The 26,759-nt window shown below is 37.1% G+C and overlaps 5 protein-coding genes across 12 annotated transcripts in view; 1 reads left to right on the top strand and 4 right to left on the bottom strand.

Moving 5' to 3' along the window:
* Window positions 1-606, bottom strand: part of LOC129576792 (photoreceptor-specific nuclear receptor-like) — an 8,768-nt gene extending 8,162 nt beyond the window's left edge. Inside the window, exon 1 of the mRNA XM_055462502.1 lies at window positions 494-606. The gene's annotated coding sequence lies outside the window, so the exon portion shown is untranslated. The remainder of the gene's footprint in view (window positions 1-493) is intronic.
* Window positions 607-1,812: 1,206 nt separating this feature from the next.
* Window positions 1,813-8,956, bottom strand: LOC129570352 (uncharacterized). Of its 3 annotated transcripts, XM_055449934.1 has the most exons (10): window positions 8,884-8,937; window positions 8,442-8,794; window positions 4,984-8,000; window positions 4,752-4,904; window positions 4,440-4,658; window positions 4,150-4,316; window positions 3,639-4,068; window positions 3,327-3,557; window positions 3,141-3,257; window positions 1,813-3,019 (listed from the first exon to the last, which is right to left on the bottom strand). In XM_055449934.1, the coding sequence occupies exons 2-10, from the start codon at window positions 8,452-8,454 to the stop codon at window positions 2,891-2,893; spliced, it is 4,476 nt and encodes a 1,491-aa protein (XP_055305909.1). In that variant the 5' UTR covers window positions 8,455-8,794; window positions 8,884-8,937; the 3' UTR covers window positions 1,813-2,890. The 3 variants fall into 3 exon arrangements, with proteins under 3 accessions (XP_055305909.1, XP_055305917.1, XP_055305900.1); XM_055449942.1 differs by having other exon boundaries at window positions 8,442-8,956; XM_055449925.1 differs by lacking the exon at window positions 8,884-8,937 and having other exon boundaries at window positions 8,423-8,842.
* Window positions 8,957-9,116: 160 nt separating this feature from the next.
* On the bottom strand, window positions 9,117-17,091 carry LOC129570320 (integral membrane protein DGCR2/IDD). 5 transcript variants are annotated; one of them, XM_055449891.1, is made up of 7 exons: window positions 16,923-17,091; window positions 16,727-16,825; window positions 14,973-15,579; window positions 13,663-13,686; window positions 12,540-12,688; window positions 10,969-11,049; window positions 9,117-10,837 (listed from the first exon to the last, which is right to left on the bottom strand). In XM_055449891.1, exons 3-7 carry the CDS (start codon window positions 15,043-15,045, stop codon window positions 10,700-10,702), a joined length of 465 nt encoding a protein of 154 aa, XP_055305866.1. In that variant the 5' UTR covers window positions 15,046-15,579; window positions 16,727-16,825; window positions 16,923-17,091; the 3' UTR covers window positions 9,117-10,699. The 5 variants fall into 5 exon arrangements, with proteins under 5 accessions (XP_055305866.1, XP_055305883.1, XP_055305859.1 ...); XM_055449908.1 differs by having other exon boundaries at window positions 16,689-17,091; XM_055449884.1 differs by having other exon boundaries at window positions 16,727-17,091.
* Window positions 17,092-23,200: 6,109 nt separating this feature from the next.
* Window positions 23,201-25,663, top strand: LOC129570298 (katanin p60 ATPase-containing subunit A-like 2). 2 transcript variants are annotated; one of them, XM_055449861.1, is made up of 5 exons: window positions 23,201-23,562; window positions 23,650-24,161; window positions 24,480-24,768; window positions 24,867-25,063; window positions 25,152-25,663. In XM_055449861.1, the coding sequence occupies exons 1-5, from the start codon at window positions 23,527-23,529 to the stop codon at window positions 25,519-25,521; spliced, it is 1,404 nt and encodes a 467-aa protein (XP_055305836.1). In that variant the 5' UTR covers window positions 23,201-23,526; the 3' UTR covers window positions 25,522-25,663. The 2 variants fall into 2 exon arrangements, with proteins under 2 accessions (XP_055305836.1, XP_055305827.1); XM_055449852.1 differs by having other exon boundaries at window positions 23,201-24,161.
* LOC129570312 (survival motor neuron protein) lies at window positions 25,575-26,747 on the bottom strand. The gene is made up of 2 exons (XM_055449872.1): window positions 26,547-26,747; window positions 25,575-26,472 (listed from the first exon to the last, which is right to left on the bottom strand). Exons 1-2 carry the CDS (start codon window positions 26,565-26,567, stop codon window positions 25,681-25,683), a joined length of 813 nt encoding a protein of 270 aa, XP_055305847.1. The 5' UTR covers window positions 26,568-26,747; the 3' UTR covers window positions 25,575-25,680.
* Window positions 26,748-26,759: the final 12 nt, after the last annotated feature.

Below are 26,759 nucleotides of genomic sequence, written 5' to 3'. Positions count from 1 at the left end.
TCTAACAAAATCTAATGTTTCAGACCTATTTTATTCAAAGGCTTACTTAAAATTCGCCAAATACAATGACTTTCTTATTAATACGTCTCCCTGACAAACTAATGATGCAGAAGTGTTTGTTTTGAGGTCCTCTACCATCGTGCATTCAAACCCCCAATGTGTGCAAACATCACCAAAAAATTGTTGTACTGTGTTATGATTGAACACAATTCTAATGGGAAAATAAATTCAAAGATCGAGGAAAAAACTGCAAGATATTCAAATGTTTTCAATTTACGGAAACTCAGCTGCGAAAAATATGGAGTTCTTTGAGTCTTCTACTGATACAACACTTTTACTTGGATTTTACTTTATATTTTATTTTTACTGATTGCGAAACGATTTTTTTCTCTCAAAATACCTTTTAGTTATAAATTCAAGGATTCTCTCAAAAATTGTTTACAAAATCTTCATAATAAAATTAGTATAAAAAACTAAACTAAATGGCACTCACTTAAAAAATGGTTTGCTGAAAAATTTGAACAATCTCTTTGGTAGTTATCTTTTTAAGAGTTATTACTTGTGAAATTATTCAATTCCGATAACACTTGTCACTTTTTTCTTCTCCAACACTCTTAGATAAGACCGAAAGTTTTTTGTACAGATAAGAGCGCACAAAAGTAAAAACTATTCAGTTGAACAATATCCGACCGACTGAAAAACTATGACAAAACGAAATCGGCACGAGTCAAGCAGGAGCAAGCACGACGAACTCAGCGAGCGCCAGATCACAACCTTTGTGTGTTCGATGTTTAATGTAGAGGCCGTAATTTCATTCGGCAAACGTAAATGGATACAATTACATCAAATCACTCGCACATACAATGAGTGTGCTGAAATGAAAAGTGTGTGCAAGCAAAAGTAAAAGGGCGTGGCTAACGTAGTGCTGAGTGTGCGGCCCCCTTTTTCAAACAAACCAAAATGGAGAGATGCCATTGGTTGTACGTTGTGTTCCTTCATATTTCATTATCGATTAAATGCATCTATAGCGATTGTATGATAAAATAATTGTGTTTCGATGTGCTTGCAATCGATTGCACCTGAATAAATATTTCAGTAATAACATTTCGCTGCTACTCGATTCAAGAATCGAGCATTTCATACGTTGCTGAGAAAAAATCCAATAAAAATAAAACAGAAAATTGTTTTTGGAATGATTCCTTTATTAGAATATTCTATGTCCAAATATAACATTTATATGTGGAATGTGTTCCTTTCTGACATGAATTCCAATTTCGTTTGGCAAACAAATGTTGTTCAGCCGACCAGCCCTTTCACCTCCTCTTTTTTTAGACCTGTTCGCTTGGAATTTTGATTTCATTTCATATTATCGATAATTTGATTACGATTTTCATGTTGTGTCATAATTAAATGAATGTATATATACTTTGTAAATCTATTTCAGCTAAATTTATAAATAAATGTGTGTGTGGTCGTCGATCAGACGGTCTCTAATAAATGTTTCAAATATGAATTATTTGTCTTTATTTATGGATGGGCACGAATATATAGAATTTACGTCTAGGTCTATATACTTTTATTAGTTTCAAACGGTGGACAATACTAATGGTCCACCGATTTTAAATAATCGAATCGAATAAAATATGAAGTCGAATTCAAGCAAATCGATTTTTGTGTGATGAAAACAATTTTTTCGTTTCATTCGAAGTGAAAGTTAATGTCAATGATGGCGTTTTCACGAGTACTTAAAGAAACATGAAATAAAATGGATTTGCTTTATAATTCGAGCGAGGTTCAAAGTCAACTAATTCATTTGCCATAACAAAAACGTACACTTTACATATATTGAAGAAATTAGTTACAAGCTCAGCAAATAGGGACATTTGATATGAATACTTTATGCTTGCTTCTTTACATACTTTTGAGATTACTTTGCAAATCTATCGCATTGTCAATATATATTAAGATCCGTTTAGCTTCTTTTTAGTTTAAGGCCAAACGAAGCTCAAGCTTTCCAATCACACCAAATGAAATGAAACATAAAAATTTCCGCTCCAAATTGCGAATTAACTAAAAAGATAGCAAAAATAGCAATTTTTATACACTTTTTGCCCATGGGCTTCCACATGAGTTCAGAAATAATAGGATTTTGCAATGAATATATTCATTATAATGTCTAAAATTTTGTTTTTCAAATTAAATTTTGCTAAATTAAATTAAATTATATCACAATAAAATGGTAACAATTGTATTGGCTAACGGCGAGGTTTTTAACCATTTTTGTTTTGCTGCGAAAGCACAAAAATAAAAATAGAAATGTGCAACCAAATGGAATATCTTTTAAATTTAGCATACATGTTTAAAGCATGAATATTTTGCGAGATGTCCATTAGATAGACTTCCCCAGATGAAATACAAGCAAATTTTCCATTAAATTTTATAGTAAAATCAAGTACATTAGCAAATGTGGTAACATTTTGAGTATGTTTGAGTATAGTTTGTTTTGTTCTTGTTGCTTATACATGAAGGAATATCGAATTATTCATAAGTATATTGGTTTTGTAATAACTTTCCAAATGGTTAATCTGTTGCTGAAATACTTTGTCTGCATACACATACATACATACACATTATACCTTAAAGGTTTTTTTTTCTTTATATTTTCTACCCGATTTGAACTTGCGCTGCCGTTTTTTTTTTTTGCGTTTGTGACACCATTGATTTAGGTCCATCGCATAAAATACAAAATCAAAATGTTTTTTTTATTGCTGATACACAAAGGCCAAAAATCGACCGTTGCTCTGCTTATTAAAGTTCACTATTTCCTACGCATACAAAAATCAGATCAGTCGTTTAATGTGGCTTCATCCGTTGCTCCTGAGGTGAATTTTCATTGAGGAAAACCCAGAGCAGCAGAGAGCAATGGTTCCCATGATCGATTCAAACTCTTGAACAAACTGCTACCATGAGCAGTTATATAGTCGTCGTCCGGTAACGTTGACATTGGGAATGGGCCCGTCTGCGGAAGAAAAAACAAAAACTTATATATTGGAACAAAAAGACAAGGATTCCTATGCGATTTGTCGAATAACGGGCTATTTTGACTCAACAGACTTTTTTATTGTGATGAAAATACTTACATTTTTGGTTTGCCACATTGACTCTAAAATTGATAAAAATCGTCGCATATCAGAGTTTGTGGCAAAGAAAATGACCATGTCGCCGGAAGAATCTCGCACTTCTTGACACGAAAACTCCTATGAAAGCAAAGTAAAAATTATTTATCGCTCGATTGAGTTGATAAATGAATCTTTCGTTTAACTCACCAGAATGCACCACCATTGATCGCTCTGTGTTGGTATTCGTACACTAACCATCTCCTTAAGTGAAGCACACGTTTTAATTTCCACGCCCGAATTTTTGCCATAAATACTGCTGATGCTCGAGAAACTCTTCTCTTCGCATGGCGCCGCTGGAGGTACTGCAGCTGCCCAGTGCATGGGTGAACTGCGACTGGAGGTCGTGAGTCTTGATGGAGTGCTCAAATTTGAGCTTACCTGCAAAATGATTTAGAGTTCAGATATTTTCATTCAATTTTGATTACATGGTGCAGTTATTGAAAGAAGAGGCGAACTCACGTCATTGAATGTTGCATCTGAAACAGTCGATATGCTCATTTTACGATCGGGTGTTGTGCAATCTTTGTATGGCCGCGTTATGGCTGGTGACATCACTCCCTTGGAATTCAATCGTCGTAACGGGGATGAAAAGTCCTCGCGAAGAGTGATCAAGTGGTTGGACGTGATGATCAATGTACAGCCAAGCGTTTTATGTCGCTCCTGATTCTCGTACAGTCCGCTAGCCGATTGCACCACTGAAATTAACCATTCTGAGGCAACGTATTCGTCTGGTGCGGCCAATTGTAGAATTCCTGTGTTTAGCATGATCTCGAAGCAATGTGGTCGTGGTGAGCAAACTGCTCGTCGAGCGCCCTTGCATTCACTCAATGCAATCACCATCGATGGTAGTTTCTTATTTGAATCCGCAAACATGTATAACACACCGGCTCTGTATGGAGGAGAATAATCGGATAAGTACGTGGATGATCAGGAGAATAAACTATTAAACAAGTGTCATATGGATAATTACTTCAACAGGAAATATCCGGCCAACCAAGGTTGATTCTGTTGATCCCCGGCAAGTGATAGACTTCGGTGCATCAGCGGCCCTTTAATATTTGGACCAAGTGGTTCGTCTTCATGACTCAACACGTTTGCCGGTACACTAACTACTGCATAGTAAATCCAGGCATCGTTCTAATCACACAAACAAAGATTCAAAGTAAAATTAGTTTCAATACAAAAATATTCGAGACAATTTTGGAACACAAATCTATATTATATTTTTGCGCTGAATTCAATATCGTTTCTGACACTTACCCTGGATGCTGAGCAATGTTCATTGACGAATTTCTGCAGCGGAGCCAAATGGTCGAACGTCAATTGGCCGATGGCTGGTAGTCCAGCGCCTGAACGACGAGCACACATTTCCAAACTGGAAACCAATCCATCTGCTGGGTAGGGACCACCAGCCAAAAGTACTTGCTGCATATCACGAGCACTATTGCTTAGCAGAACTGTGTTTCCATGCGGACCGATCTGTGTGATTGATTTAAATGTTCGAAATCATGAATGAAATGAAAATCTGAGTTTGACCATTACAAAATTGACAAAAAATTCTTTTATACGAACCAAAATGACGTCCAATTCGGTATAAGGCAATACAAATTTATTGCAAAGTCGGTTGCGTACTAAATCGGTCACGTACAATGTTCTGTCGGTTAAAAATACCAACACGGGCGTCATGAGTCCGTGTAAATTGTATCCCGTGTACAATTTAAAGACCTGAAAACCGGAACATATGGTGTATAAGTGAAAGATTTGTCTTATGGAGACAATCAAAATTGAAGCTCGGTTGTTATACCTTGATCAGTTTTTCCCTCTCGTCTCGCAAAATATGCAATTGATTGGTATCAAAGAAATCGGTTGAAACTTCGCCAACTCCAACGCCATATTCTTCGTCCTCTTTCACCTCGTCATCGATTTGATCCTCTTCGATGGCTTCACACGCTGTGTTTTCCGCGGCAGCAGCTGCGGCTGCAGCTGTGGCAGCAGCCATTTCTTGAGCAAGTTCCGCATTGAAATCATCCATTATGCTCTTCTGAATGACTTTGATCGGTTTCTTTGGCTTAACATACAGATTTCCAAACGGTTTTGGCTTCTCCTTGAATTTGGTCGACATCATTATGTTCTTTTTCACAGCGATATCGTTAATTTTCTTTTGTGTAACATTACGTAAAAATCGATTGATCAGCGACGATTTGGTCGATGGCGGACGTAAGAATTGATTTTGGCTGCGCTGTTGTGCGAATTTCAATTGTGCTGCAACAGCTTCTGCTTCACTTACTGCCGTCGAATAGTCCACAATCTCGATATCGTTCTCAGTGGTTTCGGCATCGGTTGTTGTTGTGGTTACCGTGAGTAAATCGTCAAATTCTTCCGACAGCAAAACCATTGGATTTTGATTGATATTTCGTTGGCCACAGAATAGATCCGGACTGAGATTTGAGCGATCAAAATTGGATGTGGATGCCTTGCGTCGACACGGTGATTCCAAGTGACGAGTTTTCTTTTTCGGCGAACTATCGATTTTCATTTTCGCCGAACTGTCGATTTTCATATTGGGTGAACTGGTGCTGGGTGATGGTGTTTTTTCGTAAAACTTTGGTACGTTGAATCGTTCGCGCTCTTGATTTGATGTGGTATTTGTCGATGTGGTCATTGTGCTGCTTGACATTATGGAATTTTTGTCGCTTGAATTCGAAATGATGCTGGACGTCATGCTCGAGTCACCGTCGTCGAATGGATTTTTGGCGCTTGGATTACTTTTATAGTAATCATACGATGAATCCCATGATCGCACCATTTGCTCGTCTTGCAATTTTTTTAATTGAGCCTGCAATTGCTCTTGCTGCATCTGTCGCTCGAGGAACAAACACTGCGTCGACGCTGATTTTGGTGAATTATTGGCGGAACTGGTTTTTGTGCTGCTGCCACTGCTACGGAATGACGAGAAAAGGCTGCCGATTTTCTGTTTCACCGACGCCGTTGAAAAGTTTAAAATCGATTTGCTTGGTTTTTGCGGTGTGACACAGTTGGAGCTGGAGTTGGGGAATTCGGGAATGTCTTGCATGGGATTTTGTTCAAAAAAGCCCGTATGCTCAAACACCGTGCTCTCACAATTCACAATGAATTTATTACGAAATTGGGTTGGTCGACATGGAGACGCCTCTTCAGCTTCAAAGTTCACTGTGTCATCGGCAATCGTCACATTCATCATATCATCGGCAGATGGGATTGGGAAGAGTGAGAGTTCGGGTTTGCGTTTTGATTGTGAACCTGGTGGAGTTTGAGCTGGCGATAGCTCTTGATCGGGCGTTAGCTTTAACTGCGTCTTCGTTTGTTCCGTCACAATTTTCATCGGTGAATCCATTTCCGGTACACATTCGTAAACATTGTGCAAATCTTCGCATCCCTCTGGAACGCCACGTTCTGGAATCGTTGAAAATATATTCTTCAACGATCCGAACAAATGATTTACATCCGGCAATTGATGTACGTTGAACTTTTTCACTTTTGTGCTCACATCATGCTCTAGAATCACCGAGGTATCGCGCATCGTTTTCTTTAAGCAACTACTTTTTGGTTTCAATTCTTTGCACCACACCGATTTCGGTTGATTCGGTTCCACTTCGTACATCGTTTCAATGCACGGCTCTGAGAAATAGCAGTTGTCCGTCATGTTTGGCGAACCGTTGTTGTTAATTTTATTACTCTCATTTTGACCGATGCAATCACATGAGCTCGATTTTGTCTTTGAGTAATCGATGCGTTTGCTGTCATTTCCATTTGCATTGTCGTTTGACTCGAGGCTTGAATTTGAATCGGAGCATTTGCAATGGTAAAATGCTCGCTCTTCGTTCGATGCGGCTTTTTTCATTTGCGGTTGGTGGGCTTTTTGAAGAGGCGGTGAAACATTTGTTTCTCTTGGCACAACGTATTCAAAAACGCCCGAATTATCGAATGGAATCATTCCATCTTCATGTTGGTCGTACACATCCACTTGTCCGTAGTCGAGTACATCTGAGCATGCATTGCGGTAGCAAGCATGGCCAATATTATCGCCATAATCTTCGCATTGACCTTGAGAGCACCATGAATTTCGGAGAAAGCGATACGGCATCTTCTTTGATCCACCTTTATACGTAACAAATCCGCGCTCGATGTGAATGTTATCGGTTTTGGTATTTTTCAATATATCCTCATGGAATGAAACACGCTTTTTAACACTGCCACCACCGCTGCTAGTCGAGTTAGTTCGTGGTTTTCTCACTTTTCGCCGAAAAACGATCGCATCCGTGTCGAATGTTGAGCATGTGCTGGTTTTCATTGCGTCGGGAATGTCATTATTCGCAGTGTCATCCGTGGGGAGTAGAAAATCCGAGCCCACATTCGAATTGTCAATGTCGCTTTTTGTCAATGCAATTTCATCGATATCCATGCAATGTTTTACATTTCGGCTAACTAATTCTGAATCGCTGGCCATTACGATATCGGGTAAAACCGATGCGTTTCCACTGACCTCATCAACGCCACTTGATCCTTGCTTATATCCACTGGGTGTCATGCCGTCGTAATCTAAACCGAAGTTTGACATAAATGACTCATTCATATCACTTGACATTGAGTCCATTAACTGTACACCGGAATCGCTGGGAGTTGAGTCATCCAATGCGCTAGCTACGCTGCTGGTCATCACCGTGGAATGTTTTTCATGTTTTTGACTTAAAACATTCACGGTTTCGTCTATGAATTTTGTTCCATTCACTACTTCATCCTTTGGATACTGCACGGCCGTATTTATGAGTGTATTGACTTCACCTTAAAAGAGAGAAAAAAGAAAAACAAGCGAAAAAAATGGCTTAAAAATAGCTGCTATTTGAAAATACAATGAAGAAAAAGTGAAAGTGTCGCCGCGCCTAAACAAATCCAAAAGGACATTAATCTCCATACAACGGCCTTTATGCATGCAACGCTCTTTGTTGTGTCTGCTATGCGTTCCATTGCACACACACGCATAGAAAATGCATAGTAATTGGGAAAATCAATAAATGCCAACTGGGAACACTTTCTATCGAACGATTGTAATTGAACTGAGTTCACAAGCAAAATTAAACGAGAGCAAAACGACCATCTCCAATCGGATTAATGTTATTTGGTTTGGATTTGTCGACTTATCGAGGAAAAACAAACAAAAGAAAAAAAATTGTTTGTTCTTCCCATATTGATTAAAACAGCCTCACAATGCACATATTCACATACCACTTTCATTCATGGCTTATTCTCACTCCTACTTTATAAAGAACAACTACAGAAATCACACCAGAAATTCACGATATTTTCTTTACTATGCTCGAATAACTAATGAACTAAGCGTTTTTCTTAAATTCAGGAAGTATTTTCACAAAAACTACGGATTTTTCCTCGCGATTTCCCTATGACACCAACATTTTCTGCGTGTTAAATATCACTTTTTCACACAATGCTTGAGAATGAAGTGAAAATTCACAGTACGCAAACTCGATATTTTTTTGAAGGAAGCATCCGTATTGACCGTCGGCACTCATATGTTGTGTGTGTTTCAATGTATAGAGACAGCTGAGCCCATACTCAGCCTAATAATAACATTGAAATTAAACAATTAACTTCATTGTTCAACCACATGAGTCACTAATTTAAAATGATTAAATTAATCCATACTTACATTTTGAATCCGATTTTTGTATTGTGTATTGTTTTGATTACTACTTCGTTGGATAGAAACGTCATGAGCTGTCAAGAGAGCAAGCAAAAGGTGGTTTTTCTCATACTTTGGCGCCATCTATCATCGAATGGCTGACATTAAAATTTAAAAGAAAAACGTTAGCCTGTGTGTTTAGTCTGTTTGAACGAAAGAATGAATGAAACAAACGTAGAATACAAGAAAAACAAATCTGATTTGCTTAATTCAATTGAATTTATTTGGTTCGATTTGTTTTGAGCTGACTTACATGAATCTAATGAATATAGAAGAAGGCAAATGAAACTCATTTATTAAATTTTATTTTCAAAAATGAACATTGCATAAGAACTGTTTTTTGCTTTTTTGTCTTGCAAATAACACTTAATTATAATGTTTCTTTATCCATATTCGACCAAATTTTAAAATAGTGGAACAATTTGTTTCTTTGGCATTAAAAAAACGCGAACATTGTATTTAAAAAAAATTACAAGAAACTGATCCATTGTTATTGTCTGAGAAGAATGTGCGGTGAATGCATAAAACTGAATCATGGCCCAACTGAATCGTTTGACAAGCAGAGATAATTGAAATATTTCGACTTGATTTTTCTTTGTCAATGCGAGAAATCATTCAGTTGCTTCTATCAACTCTTTTTAATATTACTAAAATTCGGCTCTTTGTCTAATTTATGATATGTTGATGCATAATTAAGTGAAGAGATGCTAATAAGAGAAGTGATCTACTGGTTCGGAAAAAGGAGGGGCGGTAACATTTGTTTTAGCTGAAAATTATGTGGAAAAGCTTATAAAAGTGTTCCGCATATCATTAAAATTGTTTTCTTTATTTTCGGTTACTCTTATATTTTTGTTAGTGTATTTAAAAGATGGATTCCGTTTCCAAGTTGAAGGTAAAATATACTGTAAACCGGTTGTCTAAACAACCAGACACGTTTTGTCTACCTAAAAAGTCTTACCTATCTATCAAATGTTGTATACATTCATTCAATGAAAACCGTTTTCAATTTTGTCGATAAAACTTCCGTCACATTTTCAATACTACAACATTCATCGTCGCTTGCCTTTGACACACTCGAAATACAATGCACTCTATTTTTATAGGTTAACTCATCGTGTTCACCGCAACTTTTCTTTTAAATGCCTTTGAAGAAGTTCAACTTCTCTCCACAGAGTGAGACAAAAAGTGAAAAGAAAATGAAAAATTATAATATCCTCTTTAGACATGTTTATCTTACATCTTTTTGCACTATAAATGTGCTTAATTTACAACGGAGCTAGATTCACTTGTTTGACGCGCAACATGTTATGAATTAAAACCAGTTTTATTCATTATTATCAAAAATAGTATAGTTTACTTTGCCTCAGTTGTTGTTCTTGTTGTTGTCGTTACCCATAAACAGCTTTCATTCAGAATATAATTGAGTTTTTCTTTTGGTGCAGGAAAGGTGAACTACACAGACAAAAAACAACCTTTTGTTTCTGTGCTTATCATTTTTCGAATGGATGCGCGCGCGCGTATGTGTGTGTGTCTTTTTTTCATACTCGTTAAAAAGTCCTGCAGACTGCATTCTATAATTTTTGTTGTTGTTGTTGCAATAATTGGTGAAATCGTGGGCTAGAGCCTTAAAAATTGTCATATTGAATCTATAGATGCATAGTAAATAACATTTCGCTCAAAACATTTCATTCCGCTTTACAAATTAATTGAAACTTGTGTGTAGTTGTTTTTGGTTCAGTCAGTGAGTTTGCTCCGCATCGCCGAAAAATCACGCTGATGATAGCTATGACGACCGTCGGGACATAAATTTATTCAGTATAAAAACGCTTGAAATGCTTAAAATTAATATTAAAGCTTTGGCTAGAATTTGATTTGCGTCAGCAATGCCCGCAAGAATTTCGTCCCGTTTTTTCAAACGCCACTAGAAATGGAGAAAATGTGGGAAGGAAAGAAAGAGAAAAAAAAACAGTGTAGTTTAAAAAAATGCAGAGCTGTTTACCTTTTGGTGTTGGTATAGTGTGCAAAAAAAAATATGGAAACCGGGCAGCTTACCTGATATAAATTGTCTTCGCCGGGTGGATCAAGGCATTCAAATTCGCAACAATGTTCACCAACACGGAAATTCTTACAAAACTACAACGAAACAACAATATTCCAACCAGAAAAATGCAAATTAATTCCGTTTGATGTTCGAAGTAGAGAGGGAAAACAGACATGCACAGAGAGGGACAGAGAGTTGTATACAAGCGTACATGAGTTTGCACAGAGATTGGAATTGATTGAAATGGCGATTTAACAATCTATCCTGTTTGAATCCGAAATCTAAATCCATTCCGTTTAGACCGTACGTACAAAAATAGCCCGCTCTTATCATCATTTATCACGTATGCATGCATTGGGAATTCGTTCGCGTTTTTATTGAAATGACCTTAACAAATTGGAGTGGAATCAATTCGTGAATGTTTCTCATTTGCACCGACACCATCATTAAGCTATTTAATGCGCATTTTATATGCTCTGTACGTTCACCATACAGTCATGTTGATATAAGACTGTAATAATTCATTCGATTTTTTTTGCTTCGTCAGTTTGTGTGTGTATGTCCAGCCAATGGCTGGTAGCCTCATTCAGTTTAGCATATACTTGCAGGTTTACAGAGTGCAACATATGCAACGTCGACAAAGAGGATTCCAAGGATTAAAATCGATTCAAATAGCGACTGTGTTAACATGGAAACGGAATGCGATTCAATTTGCATGAAAGGAAATAGGAAACGACTCAAGAGGATTTGGACAATTGACGACGTACACGAAAAAATACCACTTCTCACTCTTCCCGTGTCGCAACCATCCTATATTGAGTGTATGATGTTGATAATGATGTTGAAAACTAAACTGTGGTCATGTGTTAAATAGGGAATGATGTGCGGCGCTTATTGTTCCAACATAAATCTCAATTGAATTTGATTATGTTGTACGCGCTTTAATTTTGGAATAATGACCGTAGCATTTCAAGCTCACTCGAAAGCTGGGTCGATGTTGTATCTATTAACGTCAATATTCCAAGCGCGCAAAAAAACACCAATGCTACTGCTGCTGATGCGGTTACTACACTGCAGACGATATCCGCGCTGTGCAGTACGATGTGTTTTATTGAATTTTTTTTTTTGGATGACGACATTTCATGTGTTCAAGCTACACAACACACACATACAATAATCTATGTCACATTTTAATACTATTAAACCCGTTTTTATTGCTTCTGGTATTTACGTTTGATTAGCGTCATTTTTGCGAAAGCTTTTCACAGCTGCACAATAAAAACTACGATTTATTCACACTTTTGAGGGAAAAAATGATGAAAATGCGCCTGGATTTTGGTTTCGCACTAATTTATTAAATGCCATGCAATTGTCGAAACGATGTCAAGTGCAGCTTAATTTCACTATATTTTCATTTGAATTGGTTCCCCCTTCACAATTTGTTATTGCCTGTCTGTGTGCGAGTTTGTTCTCAGTTTATGTCGGTAGCTCGAGAATGTTTCGTTTAAAATTCCGTTAAAATGTATCACACTTCAAATTGTTTACTTATCGAATTAAATAAGGGAATTATGAGTTCACTTACATAAGGTGGATCGCAATAAATGGCCTTACACCAAAGCGGCTCCGAATGGTAACAAACACATAAGCTACAAACGCCTGGGCCAGGAACATACAACAGACCATGCTGTACGGAATTCCCTTGGAAATCAGTGCATTCCTCCTCCAAACCATCTGGAAATGGAATTTTTAATTTCATTTCAACGATTAATTAAAATTGCTTATGCAATTCGAACGAACAGAAAAAAACGAAACAAAGTGAAACGTTTCAGAAAAACCGTCATGCAAAAACGTTTCAGCGCGAAAAATATTGTGGTAAAAAAACGTGGTTTGACTGAAACAGAGAGAATAAATCATAATGCAAAAGATCTGCAATCCGTGAACTTGAGATTAAGTCCTTGAGAGGGTGTTTTTTTTATTATTGCCGAATGACTGTAGTTTTTTGTTTCTTTTTGTTTTGTTTGCCGAATCGTTTAACTCTGAAGGACGTGATATCGCATGTATATGCAAGCACAAGCACATAACGAATTACGCGACAAAAAAGTATATCGAACCAAATGAAATGATGGATTTTGCCAATTTTTTCGTTTCCTTTCGCTCTTTTTTCGGTTTTGATGCTGCCAAACGAAAGAGAGATGGGTTTCGACTTATGCAAAATAAAAAAATAAGATGAACGTTCACTGTTGGGTGATTACATAATCTTAGTTTAATGGCAACGAAATGATAATTTTGTTACGGTTCAAGTGGAATGTGTTGAATCAATTTTGGACCAAATCCAATCAGGATGATGTTGCAACTACTGGCGTTTTTTGTCAATGTGTGTCGTACTTAAACTAAGATGCCTGAATGCCCCGGAGTGGTGGTGGTGGTGAAGAAATAATGCTGTGTGTGCAAATTTTGTCTCTAAGATGGATTGACATAATCTAAAATAGGTTTTTCATTTTATTGCATGCACCGTACGATTCTTGTTTTTTTTCGGAATTTATCAACCAAATTTCGTGTCATGTCATAATTTGTTGTGTGTGAGTGTGGATTGATTGAAAAACTAAAACGAAACATCAAATGAGAGTTTTTCTTTCTTTCGACAAAAAAAGGAGAAAGTTGATGGAAATTTGATTGAATGTTTATGGGGCTTTACGAGAGCCTACCTTTGGTACGCCATTCCGCAGTGTCTAGAATTGAATGGAAAGAAAAAGAAGAGAAAAACAAAATAGTAGAAGAAGAAGAACAATTCGAAAATCGGGAACACAGGAGAAAAAAAAAACGCGAACCACAGCAATATTTCATGGTAAAACCATCTATTCAAAATTGCTAATTGGAATGCGGAGAGCGAGAACGATGGCGAGAGTTCATCACAACGAACAAGTTTCAAATTTCGGCCGGAAATTGAATTGTTAGATATTTATCTTGTTGTTGTTACTGGTGCTGCTGGTGCTAGTGCTGGTACTCTAATGCTGTTATATTCAGTTTTTGTTGCTTTAACTTTTGTAAAATTCCAGCAATTTTAAGCGAGTCTGCTTATCGTTATTGTGGGTTGTTGGACTGTTGGTATGGAATTTTCCCATGAAAGTCTTGAAAATTTCCACATTCCATATAAGCCCCACATAGACTTAGTTATGCAAAGCGTTGCAAATTGAAATAAACAGTGTGTGTGTGTGTGCGCCTGACTCTTCCACAATAATAAATTTTTGAAATACCGAAAATGTTTTGTGTGTCTGTGCATGGAGTGACGTATGACATATACATATGTGTGTTGATGTGTGCGTACAGTCAGTACTGCAATGCAAATATTTGGCACACACATAATACAGACAATAGGCAAGTTCCTGCGGCACATCACCTAATTCTCAATCGAAACGATGCCATGCGATGCATGAATATACCGCATCGATGGTATTTGAAAATGTTTGATGCACTTTTTGTACACAATAACACTGTGTTTACACTTATAGATTCACTATATATATATGTATCTTGTTCACAATGCCAAATCGTGCTAAATAAAATCGGGCAAAGTCAGCAGCTAAAATTTGGTATACGAACTGAAGTGACGCTCACAATTGCGGTTAATTAAACATTCACATCAGAGTCAATTCGATTTTTCCAGTCTTTTGCATCGAAAGCAAGCAGAAATCCGAACTTACTGAATTTCCTGCATATGTGTGGATTACGGAATATACAAATTTAGCTAGGATGTGACACTTTAGCAAGGATAAAAAAAAGACACAAACAAAAAACAAAAATCAAGTATGCTCTTCACAAAACAGCAACATCTACGGCGAAGCATTTTAAAAATATTATTTTTGTCTTCTGTCTCCTGTTCCATTATGAAAAGTAAATATTGTAAAATAGAATATATATTTTTTCTCATTTTATTCTGTTACTATGGTCATTAGATTCTGGTATTAAATGCTGTGAGCCAGCAACGAGAGAGTGGAATGTAAATATTTTTTCTCACCGACAACTCCCAGCAGAATAGTCAACAGCAGTGGAATCACGAACTTGATCCTTTTATGCAAGTATTTCTTCATGATGTTTGCGCGAGCTTCGTTTGGCTGGCTGGCTATATGGCTGGCTGTTGATTTTTTGGTCACTTGTGTAGTGCACTTTTCAGGCTTGTGTCTCTGGAACTCAGAATTTATGGATGTATGTGTGTGTGTGAAGAGCGTACGCTTTCAAAAATTCATCGAATGAAGTGAGTACGTGTTATCTCGCACAATATATTCGCTGGAGGCATCCGTGATGAAAAACCATCAATTTTTATATATAATTCTCTCTCTAGCTGCGTCGTTTAAATGCTTTTCTCGTGTTTTGTCCTTTATTTTGATTAAAACTTTGTGTCAATTACTGATTAAACGACGACAACGTCTCTGCATGTATGATTGGCGTTTTTGTGTGTATGTATGTGTGTTGCTATATTGTTGAGTGTTTTTTCAACATTTGTGATTATTAAAGAGTTCATTTTTCCCTCGTGTGATTCACATCGTTCGAAAAAACGCTGCTTTAATCTTTGTTATTGTACCATTCATTTTGCACTGAATTTATACCGCTGCGATTACCTGGAACTGAAACAGAAAAAAAAACACAAAGAAAAGACGAAATTAATTTTTGCCTATTAACGATATACCACTTGAGCCGCTTGACAGCGATCTTTTTCACTTGGGTTTTAAAGTGGAAAATATTCCGTTTGTAATCGATATATAGCAATCAAGTCGGCAGTCGTGGCTGTTGGACGGTGCAATTCCATTGGAACACATGCTTTATCTGGTTTTTCCATAAATATGAATAATGGATAGATAGAACAATAAATCGATAGCAGCCAACAACTTTTAACGATACACCTCGGATATACGGGTATATCGTATTTCAGGTGAATTGACGTGAAACGAGAACTTTTGATGAACGAGTACAGATTATGGAACCACAATAGTCTATTATTATTATATAATCCGGAAAAAAAAATTAATTGGCACAATGAACAACTCAGTCTTTCACTCACTCACTGCCTCCATTCACTTTATGTTTGGCTTACTTTTTCGGAATATATGACAATTAAGGCACTTTAAACTTTGAAAACTGGAAATGAATCCTACTATCCAGGCGAAGTGAGTCAAAGCGAAATGCGGTATCGATTGAGCCAACCCAAAGACCTAGCAAACACACAAACGCAATATGTGGTGGTAGCCAGTCAAAACAACAAAGCATCAAAGGGAATCTATTTCACCACATCAGGTGAACGCCACACATTAATGTAGGAAATGAACACAACACGGAATTTGTATGATTATTCACTGAAATGAATGGCAGAGAAGAGAAAAACAAAACAAAAACTACACTCATTTAGCTTTCTGAGCAGCGAACAAGTATTTTTTGATGTGGAAAGTGAGCGCGCCTGAGGCGATATAGTCTAAGTTGGCTGGTGCGTTTCCGTGGTCGTTATTTTTTCTCGTTGGCGAAAAAAAAATGAGTGCCGCATACAAGAATTAATGTTGTCGTAATTGTGTTGGTCCAGCTGAAATGAACCAAATAACAACGCGAAAAAAAATCGCACACACATACCAAGCAATTCTTAACACAAACTATTCAGAAAATTTTTCTTATTTATATTTTGCTTGGCTTTAGTTTAATGGTTCCGCGTGTTATTTTTTTTTCTCTTTCGATTTTGCTCACTCACGAGAATCATAATGCAAAAAAAAATTATTTTCTTCTCACTTTTACTGGTTCTCAAAAGATGAATTGATTTGACAGGATTTTTCTTTTTTATTTTCTTCAAAACAACGCGTAGAACTTTCCTTTTTTGATTTCTGCTCCCTTGAACGTGAATTCAATGTTTGTGCAATTAGTTTTGTGTGCGCTTGTAGTTTTTCATGACACACGGATGAAAAGAAATGGGAAAAACAACAAATACCGTATAGATTTGGTGTGCCGTGTGCTATAGTTGGCTAAAACGGAGAGAGTTACTGCAGTGAAGGTGCTATACGGTCGGTATAAATTCTGCAACTGAACAAGCATGACGACTGAAAAATACTGCATTGGAAATTTGAGTCGCTCGGCTCTCTATCGACGACGTATTCATTTTCTGTTCTCTCGTTCGCTTGTATTGCTATCCACATTGATTTCGGTGTGTAGAGCATAGCACAGTTTTCCCTTCGTTCACGTTCCGATTGCATAAGAATCCACATCAAGCAATGAATGAGTCGCAGCAATGCGATAAGCTTTCGGTATGAACTGAAGGGGAAATACGTAAACAAACCATTATCGCCGCACTCACTCGTGCTCTCTCACGCTCACTCATTCGCTAGCTAGCTCGCCCGTTCCACCGCCAAGCAAGCACGTTGTGCACGTGTGTACGGTATGGCGAAAGCATCGCTTTAACTGCGACAATTGAAAAATATCGTCTCGTTGAAAATTGAAAGGGGCATTTTCCCCCGTATATACATATATATTATATACAATAACAACGTCATTACATATATGCACATGACACACAGCATTATTATTATGATTTAATGAATTAACTATATGGAACTACAACACATCATAGACTCATGTCACTGGATACGATATTTTCAATATCAGTTGATTTAATAAAACCGAATGAATATTTAAGAGCTCATTTAACGCCAGAAGTACACACACAACGACGGTGACGACGACAATCGTTCGTTTGGTGCTTTGGCGGTGTTGTTCTTGGTGCCGTTTCCATGTTTCTTCGTAGAAAATGCTCCAAACTAATTTTACCATCAAAGTCAGCAGTGACAGAGTTCTCGTGTATATATGGATAGCTCATGTGAAACTGTGTCGGACAAGTTTTCCATAACAGATGTGCAATTTGATGCAGTTTGAAACATCTATAGTATGCCATTTCATTGACATGAAAAAAACTCCATCCTTTGAAATGGCACATCGCATTTTCCATCGATTTTCATCAAGAATCCCATTTATTTTTCCAGCGTAGTAAGACTTTTTTCCCAACGTGTATGTCGCAAATTCGAAAAATGGTATGTGCTTTCACGGGAACGAGTTGATATGTTTTCCATTTTAAAACGAAAAGAAAATCATATTGAGTCCACATAGCAAATCAAATACAACTATTGATTGCCTGGTACGACTCAATGTTAAACAAACTGTTTCTTATCATTCGATTGAACTTTGCCTTTGGATGATTTCCGTACTTTTTGCCAACTGCATCACATTCTTAGGTCGAACAACTTCCCATGATGACGGTTTGACGTCCACTTTAATCAAAAAGTAAGAAAAAATATCAACATTTCAGAGAAAATCAGGGATTTGCGATTGACAAGGGATGTGCGCATATTTTATAGTCTCATGGCAATGTCAAGGAAAATGAACTTGATATTCTTACTGCTACTGCTACTACTGCCACTGTCACTATATATTATTTACACGCATCAAACGATGCAATCCACTCAACTTCAATATAAATGTGATCGATAACATTTTAACCTTTTCCATTTGATTGTTTCCTCGGCTAAGCTATTGTATATACACCCGGAATGAAATCCATTTGCGTTGAAATCAATTCATACAGTGAGTTATAGATGCACTCAATTGTTATGTTTAAAGGTTGCCATTAGAAAAGCTAACTAGTTAACCCAAAGCAGACGTCGTGTAAATCATTCAATTGATATTTTTGTTTGAAGATCCTTAAAAGTCCACTTACTTTACAATATAGATATATGCAGAGATGTATGGCTCTTGTAGAGCAAGACTAACAACCGGCGGAAGTGTATGTCATCAAGCACTATTTAATCGAGCTGGAAATTATTATGTTAAGCACATTTCATTTTCAAACCGTCTATTGATAGTATAGTTGAATTGTCGTGATGCGTTTTACGGAACGTATACGTTCGCTGCATCTGTAAATGCCATCAAAACTGCCAATTTTCCAATGGTAAATATTTAATATATATGTGTCGCTGAGCATAAAAATGGGAATACAGATCTATTACAGCAACAACCGAACATATTGTTCCCTCAAAACGTTACATGAATTTGCATCTAACGCGCGTGTAACATGAGTTGCATTAGAAACAGTATTAGCTCATTTTACACTCGCGTTGGATAGAAATTCATGTGTCGTTTTTAGGGAACAATATTTTATGTTCGGTTGTTGCTGTAACAGATCTGCATTCCCATTTTTATGCTCAGCGACACATATGTATATGCACATGTTAAGTACTTTGCTCGTAAATTGATGTTTCATGCTTCAAACTTCAATTCACTCATTACATATGTATATAGAGATGAAGTATCGCTTATGTATGATTCGTTTGCTTGAACATTTTTGAAGTGGAAACCAAACGAAATGGTAGCAAATTTACTTTCTTTTGGTTGTTTTTTTTTTCTATCAAAGTTTTTGATAAAATACCCATTGCATCGCTTTGAATGAATGCAAATCGTCTAAATTTTAAGCAGAAAAACCCATGACATTTAACCAATGAATGCCAGTGTAATTTCGGTTAAAAGCAACAAAGAACCCGGAATCAACTGACCTCAGTGTCATTCAAGCTTTTATGGTGATAGTTTTTGGCGTGCCTTTGTTTACACTACAGCAAAGCTATTGTTGTGTCATTCTCCTTCCCCATTTTCCTTTTCTGCCGTTCCGATTATACCAATTCCATGTTATACTCATTTCTAAGAAAAGTAAGTGCATTGTTCGACGTTCATTTATTATTCTGTGTTGTACTGGGGCCTATTGTTGTGAGGGTGGCCTGCAGCAAATACTTTGAATGCTTTGACTGCTTTGAGTGGTGTAATATTCCGAGTGTTGAATACAATGGCTTTCAATTTCAATGCATTTCCTTTGGTTGCGTGTCGTGTGGACCGAGTGCGCAATATCATAATCCAACTCCTTCGAAATCCTTGCGCATTAGAGAAAAACACCATCGAATGGAACTGCATTCGGATGTATTCTAAAATGCACGAACACCTGTTCCGAATCCACAATCGGAAAATAGTCCGCTCCCCTCTCTCTCCAGCCAGCCAACATTGCGTCGCATGGGATGATACAATTGAATGAGCGATGCATTGAATCGGAACGTGTTTTTCATTGTGGTTTTATGCAAGAGTTACCTTTATTTTTAAAAATGCATAGACAATTTGAATGGGAGGAAAAGAACCAACTGAAAGAAATTCAAGCGAAAAAAAAACTGGGAAAATTCCAACGATAGCTCTGTGAGATGATGTTGTTCAATGTTCATTCAATCGAACAACTTTGTCTATCGCATACCCAACTCTCCGACGACAATTCGAACCTCACTTGGATGACGCAATATTCATTTTCGGCTACCGGCACTTGCTTTTGCCGATATCCCAATTAACGAAATACCGAAAATTATTCGAATTTTAAGTGAAAATGGTCGGTCGAGACGATTCTAATCAACGTGTTTCACGTAACAAGAACTCAGTTGAGGAGCACTTAAATTTTTGCGATAATCTACACTTGAATATCCCTTTCGAGCCGGTTCAAGTGCAAAATATCTCAGAATCTGAAACATGCTCCATATACATAAAAGAGCGGCACAACGAAACAAAAGACGCTATTTTACAAACGTACATGTGGCAATTCACAATTAAATACTTCAGCACTCAGTATCTCACTCTCTCCCTCTCCTATTTCGTCGCATACTTTCGCACAAAAACCATTTGCCGTATTATGACTGCGAATTGAAATTGGAGCACACGGAGAGAGCACAGTCATTTGAAGTGAATATTTATTGTATAATGCACGGTGTGAAGAATTAATGAGTTATTATTGAGAATTAAAACGATCTGCAGCAGTAAACTGTTTGCTTGAGTGGGGCTGCCGTTTCTCATTAAAAAGTTCAAACAACGAACAAGGAATTTAATTCCAGCTAAAAGGATTTTTCTTGGAATTTTTACGCCATTTTTTGTGTTGCACCTGAAGCGATGAAAGCATTTGTAATCCTCGGCATAACTACATTAGCTTTTTGCTACTCTACGATAGTTAATTTTGCTGTAAAAAAACGCAAAGAATTCTAATTCGGATTAATGTTGATTCATTCCGTTTCATTTTTGTTCTCACATCGGTAGCTGAACTAATCGATGAATGGGGCGAAGATCAGATGGATGTTTCAGGATGTTTGAATTGGCAAACGATCCGATGCGAATGACATATATTTCACCCATGATTTGATTACGGGAAAAAGAATGGATCCAAATTACAATATGCAGCTCATCGACGTAATTTTGCGGCTCAAAGATTTCACATTGCATAAGCACTTGAATAGTACGCAAATTGCATTCTTAACCATGCTTCGTAAATTACTTCAATCGAATCGTGAGATTTTGTACGCATTGGCAATTCCATTCATCAAATTAGAACCATTCGCCATTCGAAATATGGAGCATTTACAAGCGAATAATTAACTTACCGAAAGAGAGGAGAGGGTTCTGTCACGATTACAACAGTACGGTGGTATTGTTGAGAAAATTCTACAGGATTTCCATGCCATTTTCGACGGGACTCAGTTCTATAAGACATCGGACGAATTCGATGTGTTAGTAACTGGAGTAATGGATCACATATGGAGCAATCAAGCAATGAGAAAATTACCGCAGCTCTAAAGGCATTGGAAAATGTGTTTAAAACCAGCATGAAATATAGTGCAACCATTAGAATGGGATCAAAATTAGTGGAATGCCGATTCGAAGCAGAATTATAACAATCGTATCTTGCTCATTGCGAAGCCTGTGCAGCAGCCGGTTTAATTCTAAAATATAATCGAATTGTCGGAGAAAAATTATATAATTATTATTATTTATTGATTTTATAGTCTACTTTGATAAGCCGACTTCGGAATACAGTTGTATAATATCATCAGTTTTAGTTTTCTTTACATAATTGTAGTTGTAACTGAAATTTTAATTTTACTTTTACTTTAATTTAATTTTTTATTATTCAAATGCCATATGAATGGAGCTATGAAAAAATTCCATACACTGATTCAACACCCAGCAAACGCGGCAGATGAGATGATTAACATCAACTTACTCGACGCCCTTGATAAAATGTTATCAGCTCTTAATGACTCACGCATTTACGAAGGATCATTTGAAATAATTGGCAAATGTTCACGAGCCATCGATCACGCACAAGCGAATTTGCCACAAACTCTTTTAGATATATTTCAACAATAGGCAGATTATTCCTCAATGTTGAACGATTCATCACCTTTTTTTAAATAGTAAGTATGTTTTGTATTGATTCTGCTCTGTTTTAAAAGAAAATTCGTGATTGTTCGAAATAAATGCACAAAAAATAAAACGACGTAATCCAAACTTTTCCGCTCCGCAGCAATTTAGTTTACCTCCCGCTTAATGTTTAACCAAAATTTCAATGGACCCTTTTTTCATAGCATTTTTGACCTTAAAATATAACTATTTCGACCATTTTCCATACAAAAGTGTCATTTTCGAACAAAATTTCAAAAATTTCAAGAAATGTTGATTTCGGACCAAATGAAGGTGTTCGGTTGTTTGGAGGCTCCCATTATTTTTCCAAAAAAATATCAGTTTGCTTTGACCAAAACCCAAAAAACTGGCTTTCTGTGTGATTTTTCATACAAAAGTCTATTTTTGGAGGAAAATTTCAAGAAATGTCGATTTTGGACCAAATTTATGGGCAAGTAGGTGTTCGGTTGTTCACAGACTCCCATTATTTTTGCAAAAAAATGGCAGTTTGCCTTGATCGAAACCCTGAAAAATGCTTTTTTCGGGTACTTCCCGTACAAAAAAGTCATTTTTCAAGGTTTTTCACGTCCTCAGTCGGAGGCTTATGGTACGAAATTGGTAAATCAGAATGGGCTCAAAATCAATCCGAAGTCTTGTCTCGACATGCCAAAACTTTTGGCTTTTACAGATCTCAATTATCTTGTCAACTTTTTGAGATAATCGGCGAACAAAAAACGCCATACGAACATCGCTATTTTTCACATTTTTCATAGTAAAGAACATGTTTTTGGAGGCAGATAGGTCTTGATCGATAGGAGTTGTTCCCATCTACATTGCCTAGTGTACAGATATGTGCTTTTTGAAGTTTGGCGTGACGTTATAGTGGTCCGAAAGAGGAGATTTCATGAAATTTTGGCTAGTAAAACCAATACTTTTCCATACAAACAAAGTTTGCGGAATTGTAATGAAATCGACAACTAAACAAATGATTGATATACGTCAGAAAAACTCGCTCAATATTGTCTCTCCATAAAAAGTGTTAGTATGCTTCATTCGATGTGATGATTTTAAAACCACACCGTCGGCTATCGAGTTTGTGATTTTTATTAAAAACACAGATCAACACACAAATAGATTGAAACGACGAGCGAAAGAGGAAAAAAATGTTATTCAGAACGCGACTGCATTGTCATAATAATTGCTATTGCCATCGCAACAGCCTGTTGAGTTTATTTATTTTGCTTTGACAATAATCGCATTGGCAACGTGGACGGATTGTTACCGAACATAGGAATATGTGCGTTTTTTTGACGTCAAACATGTCGCTGGAGGTGAGTGTAATTCAAAACACCTATATATTATCATTCTCGTTTTGCACAATCATCTCTTTTATTCCAATTTTTTTTAAATCCATTCAGGATACAAAGCACTCACCGTTTCAACGGCAACGAAACATTCTGTATTTAATCTCACAATATCTGTCGGATTTTGGTCTGAAGCAAACGAAGTCAATGCTATGGAACGAAGCCAGCTTATCGCCAGAGTGTACAGTTTGTGATAACATTGACTTGGATACGATTTATTTGGACTTTTGCAGCTATTATCATCTGCGATTTGGCAAATTGCCCAAAATACTAAAGCGAATTGAATGTGCATCAAGTGATTCGACCAATGCCAAGGGAAAAGTCAACAAAAATCGAAGCACAGAAAATACAACAAAGACATCGGATGAATGCAAGAAAAAGGCTAAGCAGGAATCATCCGAATTAGGACCAGACGATTTTGTTATCACAAGTTCGATTTCGAATTCAAACGAATCTCATAACGATGATAAGAAGTCGGAAACCAATTCGCTTAAATACCGCAAAAGTTTGGACTTGTTTGAACCGTTCTCTGGAGAGATGCGTGATTTGGCATACGTGATTGAAAGGTTCAGTGAATTGAGTTATCATTTAACAAGTAGTATTAGTTTTTCTTTGGGACATTTCAAAAAATTATTTGTTGAACCAAATCTTCTTTATTCGAATGCTTTTTCGAAAATGTGCCGGCTCATTAGGCTCTACATAAATATGGCATTGTCATTTGTTTGAATGGTGACATAACTTGAATAAGCCAGCTTATTTCGAAGCAGCGCTTATACAAAGAACAGCCAGCCGCTCGCTCCTTAAAAAACAGCACAATGATTAATTAATCACCATTTTTGTGTTTATTCTCGTTTAATCAACTAATCAAATCACCTGTTGTACAGGCAAATCGTGAGGGGAGACAATCACATAAAATGGGACGATGTACAAGGAAATGAGCATGCCAAGCAAACTCTGATTGAAAGTGTCATTTTGCCGTTGAAATTCCCACAACTCTTCACCAAATTAACGAAGCCGTGGAAAGGGATTTTGCTGCACGGAGTTTCAGGCGTGGGGAAAACGTTATTAGCCAAAGCACTCAGCTCGGAAACTTTTGCTACGGTCACCTTTTTCAATATATCAGCCAGCACGCTCATTTCAAAGTGGCGAGGAGAATCGGAAAAATTTGTCAAGGTATTGAAATTGCATTCACTAATGGCATCTTCTCATCATTTTTATCATCTAACCATAGAATTTTTCAATTCATATTTCGTTCGATGCTCTAACCTTAGGTTCTGTTCACAATGGCAAAATCGTGTGCTCCAGCGATAATTTTCATTGATGAATTTGAATCACTCGCTTCGAAAAGAGATTCTTCAAATGACCATGAGGCTACAAAACGATTTAAAAATGAGCTGCTCATCCAAATTGACGACTTGGACTCGAGCGCAGGAAATGTTTTATTGTTGGCGAACTCAAATCTACCATGGTATGAAACAAGTTGTTATTTTTTTAAATCCCTTTGTTCTTTTCTTGAAAGCATAAATAATCTCAATTCCAAATGTACATCATCACAGGGAAATTGATGAGGCGTTCTTGCGTCGATTCGAGCGTAAAATCCTCATTGATTTGCCGAGCTGCGAAAATCGAGCGGACATCATGAATCAATTGCTGCCAACTACGAAACAGTGGTCTGTCAACAAGATGAATCAATTGATCGAAGCGAGTGACGGATTCACGGGTGCCGATTTGAAAATAGCATGCAAAGAAGCGTCAATGATACAAATACGAAACAAATTGAAGTCAAGCAACAAATCGATTCAGATAATGCCAGAAATAACATTCGACGATCTATTGGCATCGATGAGACAAGTCAAACCTTCGATGGCGGCTTCAGCGACCAAACATCGTCAGTGGCACACAAAGTTTGGGAATCAAAGTGATTAACACGATGACTCAAGTATCAGTTAGATGAAATTAGAAATTAAAAATCGGAAGTGTGAATTTTCATTTGTGAATGATTCGGAAAAGTTTATTGTAATTCTTACTCCTGCAGTAACAAATCAAGAAGTCTTAAATTATAGATAAAATGGAGATAAAATCGTTTCACTTTCGTTTCAATGACTTTTTGCTTTGTTGTTGTTGTTGTTGTTGTTTGGCAAGTTTGTGACCTTGGTATAGGCCAGTGTAGTAACCACTCATGTACCAGGACATTAGCATCGCCGAAAAGTGTTCCGATTCGTCGCCGAGTGATTCTTTCAACATGGGTGGCATCGGCGGGATCGGTGGCATGGGCAAGGGACTGTTATGCAAATCATCGTTTCGATAGACTTCTTTGGGATAATTGTAATCTTCACTGTCACCAACTGACTCTTCGACATCGGCAGCTGCTTCCAATTCTTGTTTCTGTTGCTCTTCTTCGCCCCACGAATCTACCAAATCGACCAATCGAACCGATTGCTCATTGTCATAGCCAATGAATTTTACTACGCATTCGTCATTCTCTTCATCGATGCTAATGATTTGCGCCTCGTAATCGATATTGTCCACATCATAGGTGGCTCGCACATAATCACCCACTTTATACGTACCATTTTGATCGGTCTCATCATCAGTACTCATGTACTGCTGCAATGATACCGACCGTTTACTTGTGCCACTCGCAACACCTTCGGCCAACGTGTTGCTTTGAACCAAATCATCATCGGAACTTGTGTCAGCCCTTACGAAAAGATGACGTTCACTCGATGCTGTTTTCTTATTTGTATCGCTTGCAATGCTTTTGGCCACATCGGAATTTTGCAATTTAACTGCCAGTTCGTATGTTTTAATCAACAAACGATCGTCCCAAATCTCATCAATGCTTTCATTTTTAATAACTGGTTTGCTGGCCGACTTCTATCGAAACAAACGGAGAACAATAGACAATTAGCTACATGAAAGTGAAATCATTCCAAAATGTTTGATCTTACCGTGGATTTCTTTTTGCTCATCGTGATGACACTTGTTCAATGTTTAACGCTGATGGAAATTGCTTACGATAAATTTGGTTCAAAATTAACGCAAAATCAACACAAAAACAGTGTGTGTTCAGTACGCACTTTGTTTGATGCAGAACGTTTTGTTTATTTCTTGGAGACACACATAAACGTAGTTTGACAGTCAACAAAAGCATACATAACCTC

The sequence above is a fragment of the Sitodiplosis mosellana genome, unplaced genomic scaffold (genome assembly GCF_009176505.1).
Source record: "Sitodiplosis mosellana isolate CC-2019 unplaced genomic scaffold, AAFC_SMos_1.0 Smas_scaffold_1, whole genome shotgun sequence".
Classification (NCBI taxonomy): domain Eukaryota; kingdom Metazoa; phylum Arthropoda; class Insecta; order Diptera; family Cecidomyiidae; genus Sitodiplosis; species Sitodiplosis mosellana.
The sequence above is the reverse complement of the archived record's forward strand: the minus strand, read 5'-3'. Positions and strand labels throughout refer to the sequence as shown.

Bases quoted from the DNA above. Each gene is read 5' to 3' on its own strand.
- LOC129570352 (XM_055449925.1), bottom strand. From the start codon at position 8,450: ATGAAAGTGGTATGTGAATATGTGCATT. The intron at 4,905-4,983 runs GTATAACAACCG...TCCGGTTTTCAG, and splicing joins AGAGGGAAAAACTGATCAAG to GTCTTTAAATTGTACACGGG. The intron at 4,659-4,751 runs GTTCGTATAAAA...TCAATCACACAG, and splicing joins CCGAATTGGACGTCATTTTG to ATCGGTCCGCATGGAAACAC.
- LOC129570312 (XM_055449872.1), bottom strand. From the start codon at position 26,567: ATGAGCAAAAAGAAATCCACG. The intron at 26,473-26,546 runs GTAAGATCAAAC...TTGTTTCGATAG, and splicing joins TGAGCAAAAAGAAATCCACG to AAGTCGGCCAGCAAACCAGT.
- LOC129570320 (XM_055449908.1), bottom strand. From the start codon at position 15,045: ATGAAGAAATACTTGCATAAAAGGATCAAGTTCGTGATTCCACTGCTG. The intron at 12,689-13,662 runs GTAGGCTCTCGT...TTCCATTTCCAG, and splicing joins TGCGGAATGGCGTACCAAAG to ATGGTTTGGAGGAGGAATGC. The intron at 10,838-10,968 runs GTAAGCTGCCCG...CTCCATTTCTAG, and splicing joins GCGAAGACAATTTATATCAG to TGGCGTTTGAAAAAACGGGA.
- LOC129570298 (XM_055449852.1), top strand. From the start codon at position 23,527: ATGTGCGTTTTTTTGACGTCAAACATGTCGCTGGAGGTGAGTGTAATT. The intron at 24,769-24,866 runs GTATTGAAATTG...CTCTAACCTTAG, and splicing joins AATCGGAAAAATTTGTCAAG to GTTCTGTTCACAATGGCAAA. The intron at 25,064-25,151 runs GTATGAAACAAG...ACATCATCACAG, and splicing joins GCGAACTCAAATCTACCATG to GGAAATTGATGAGGCGTTCT.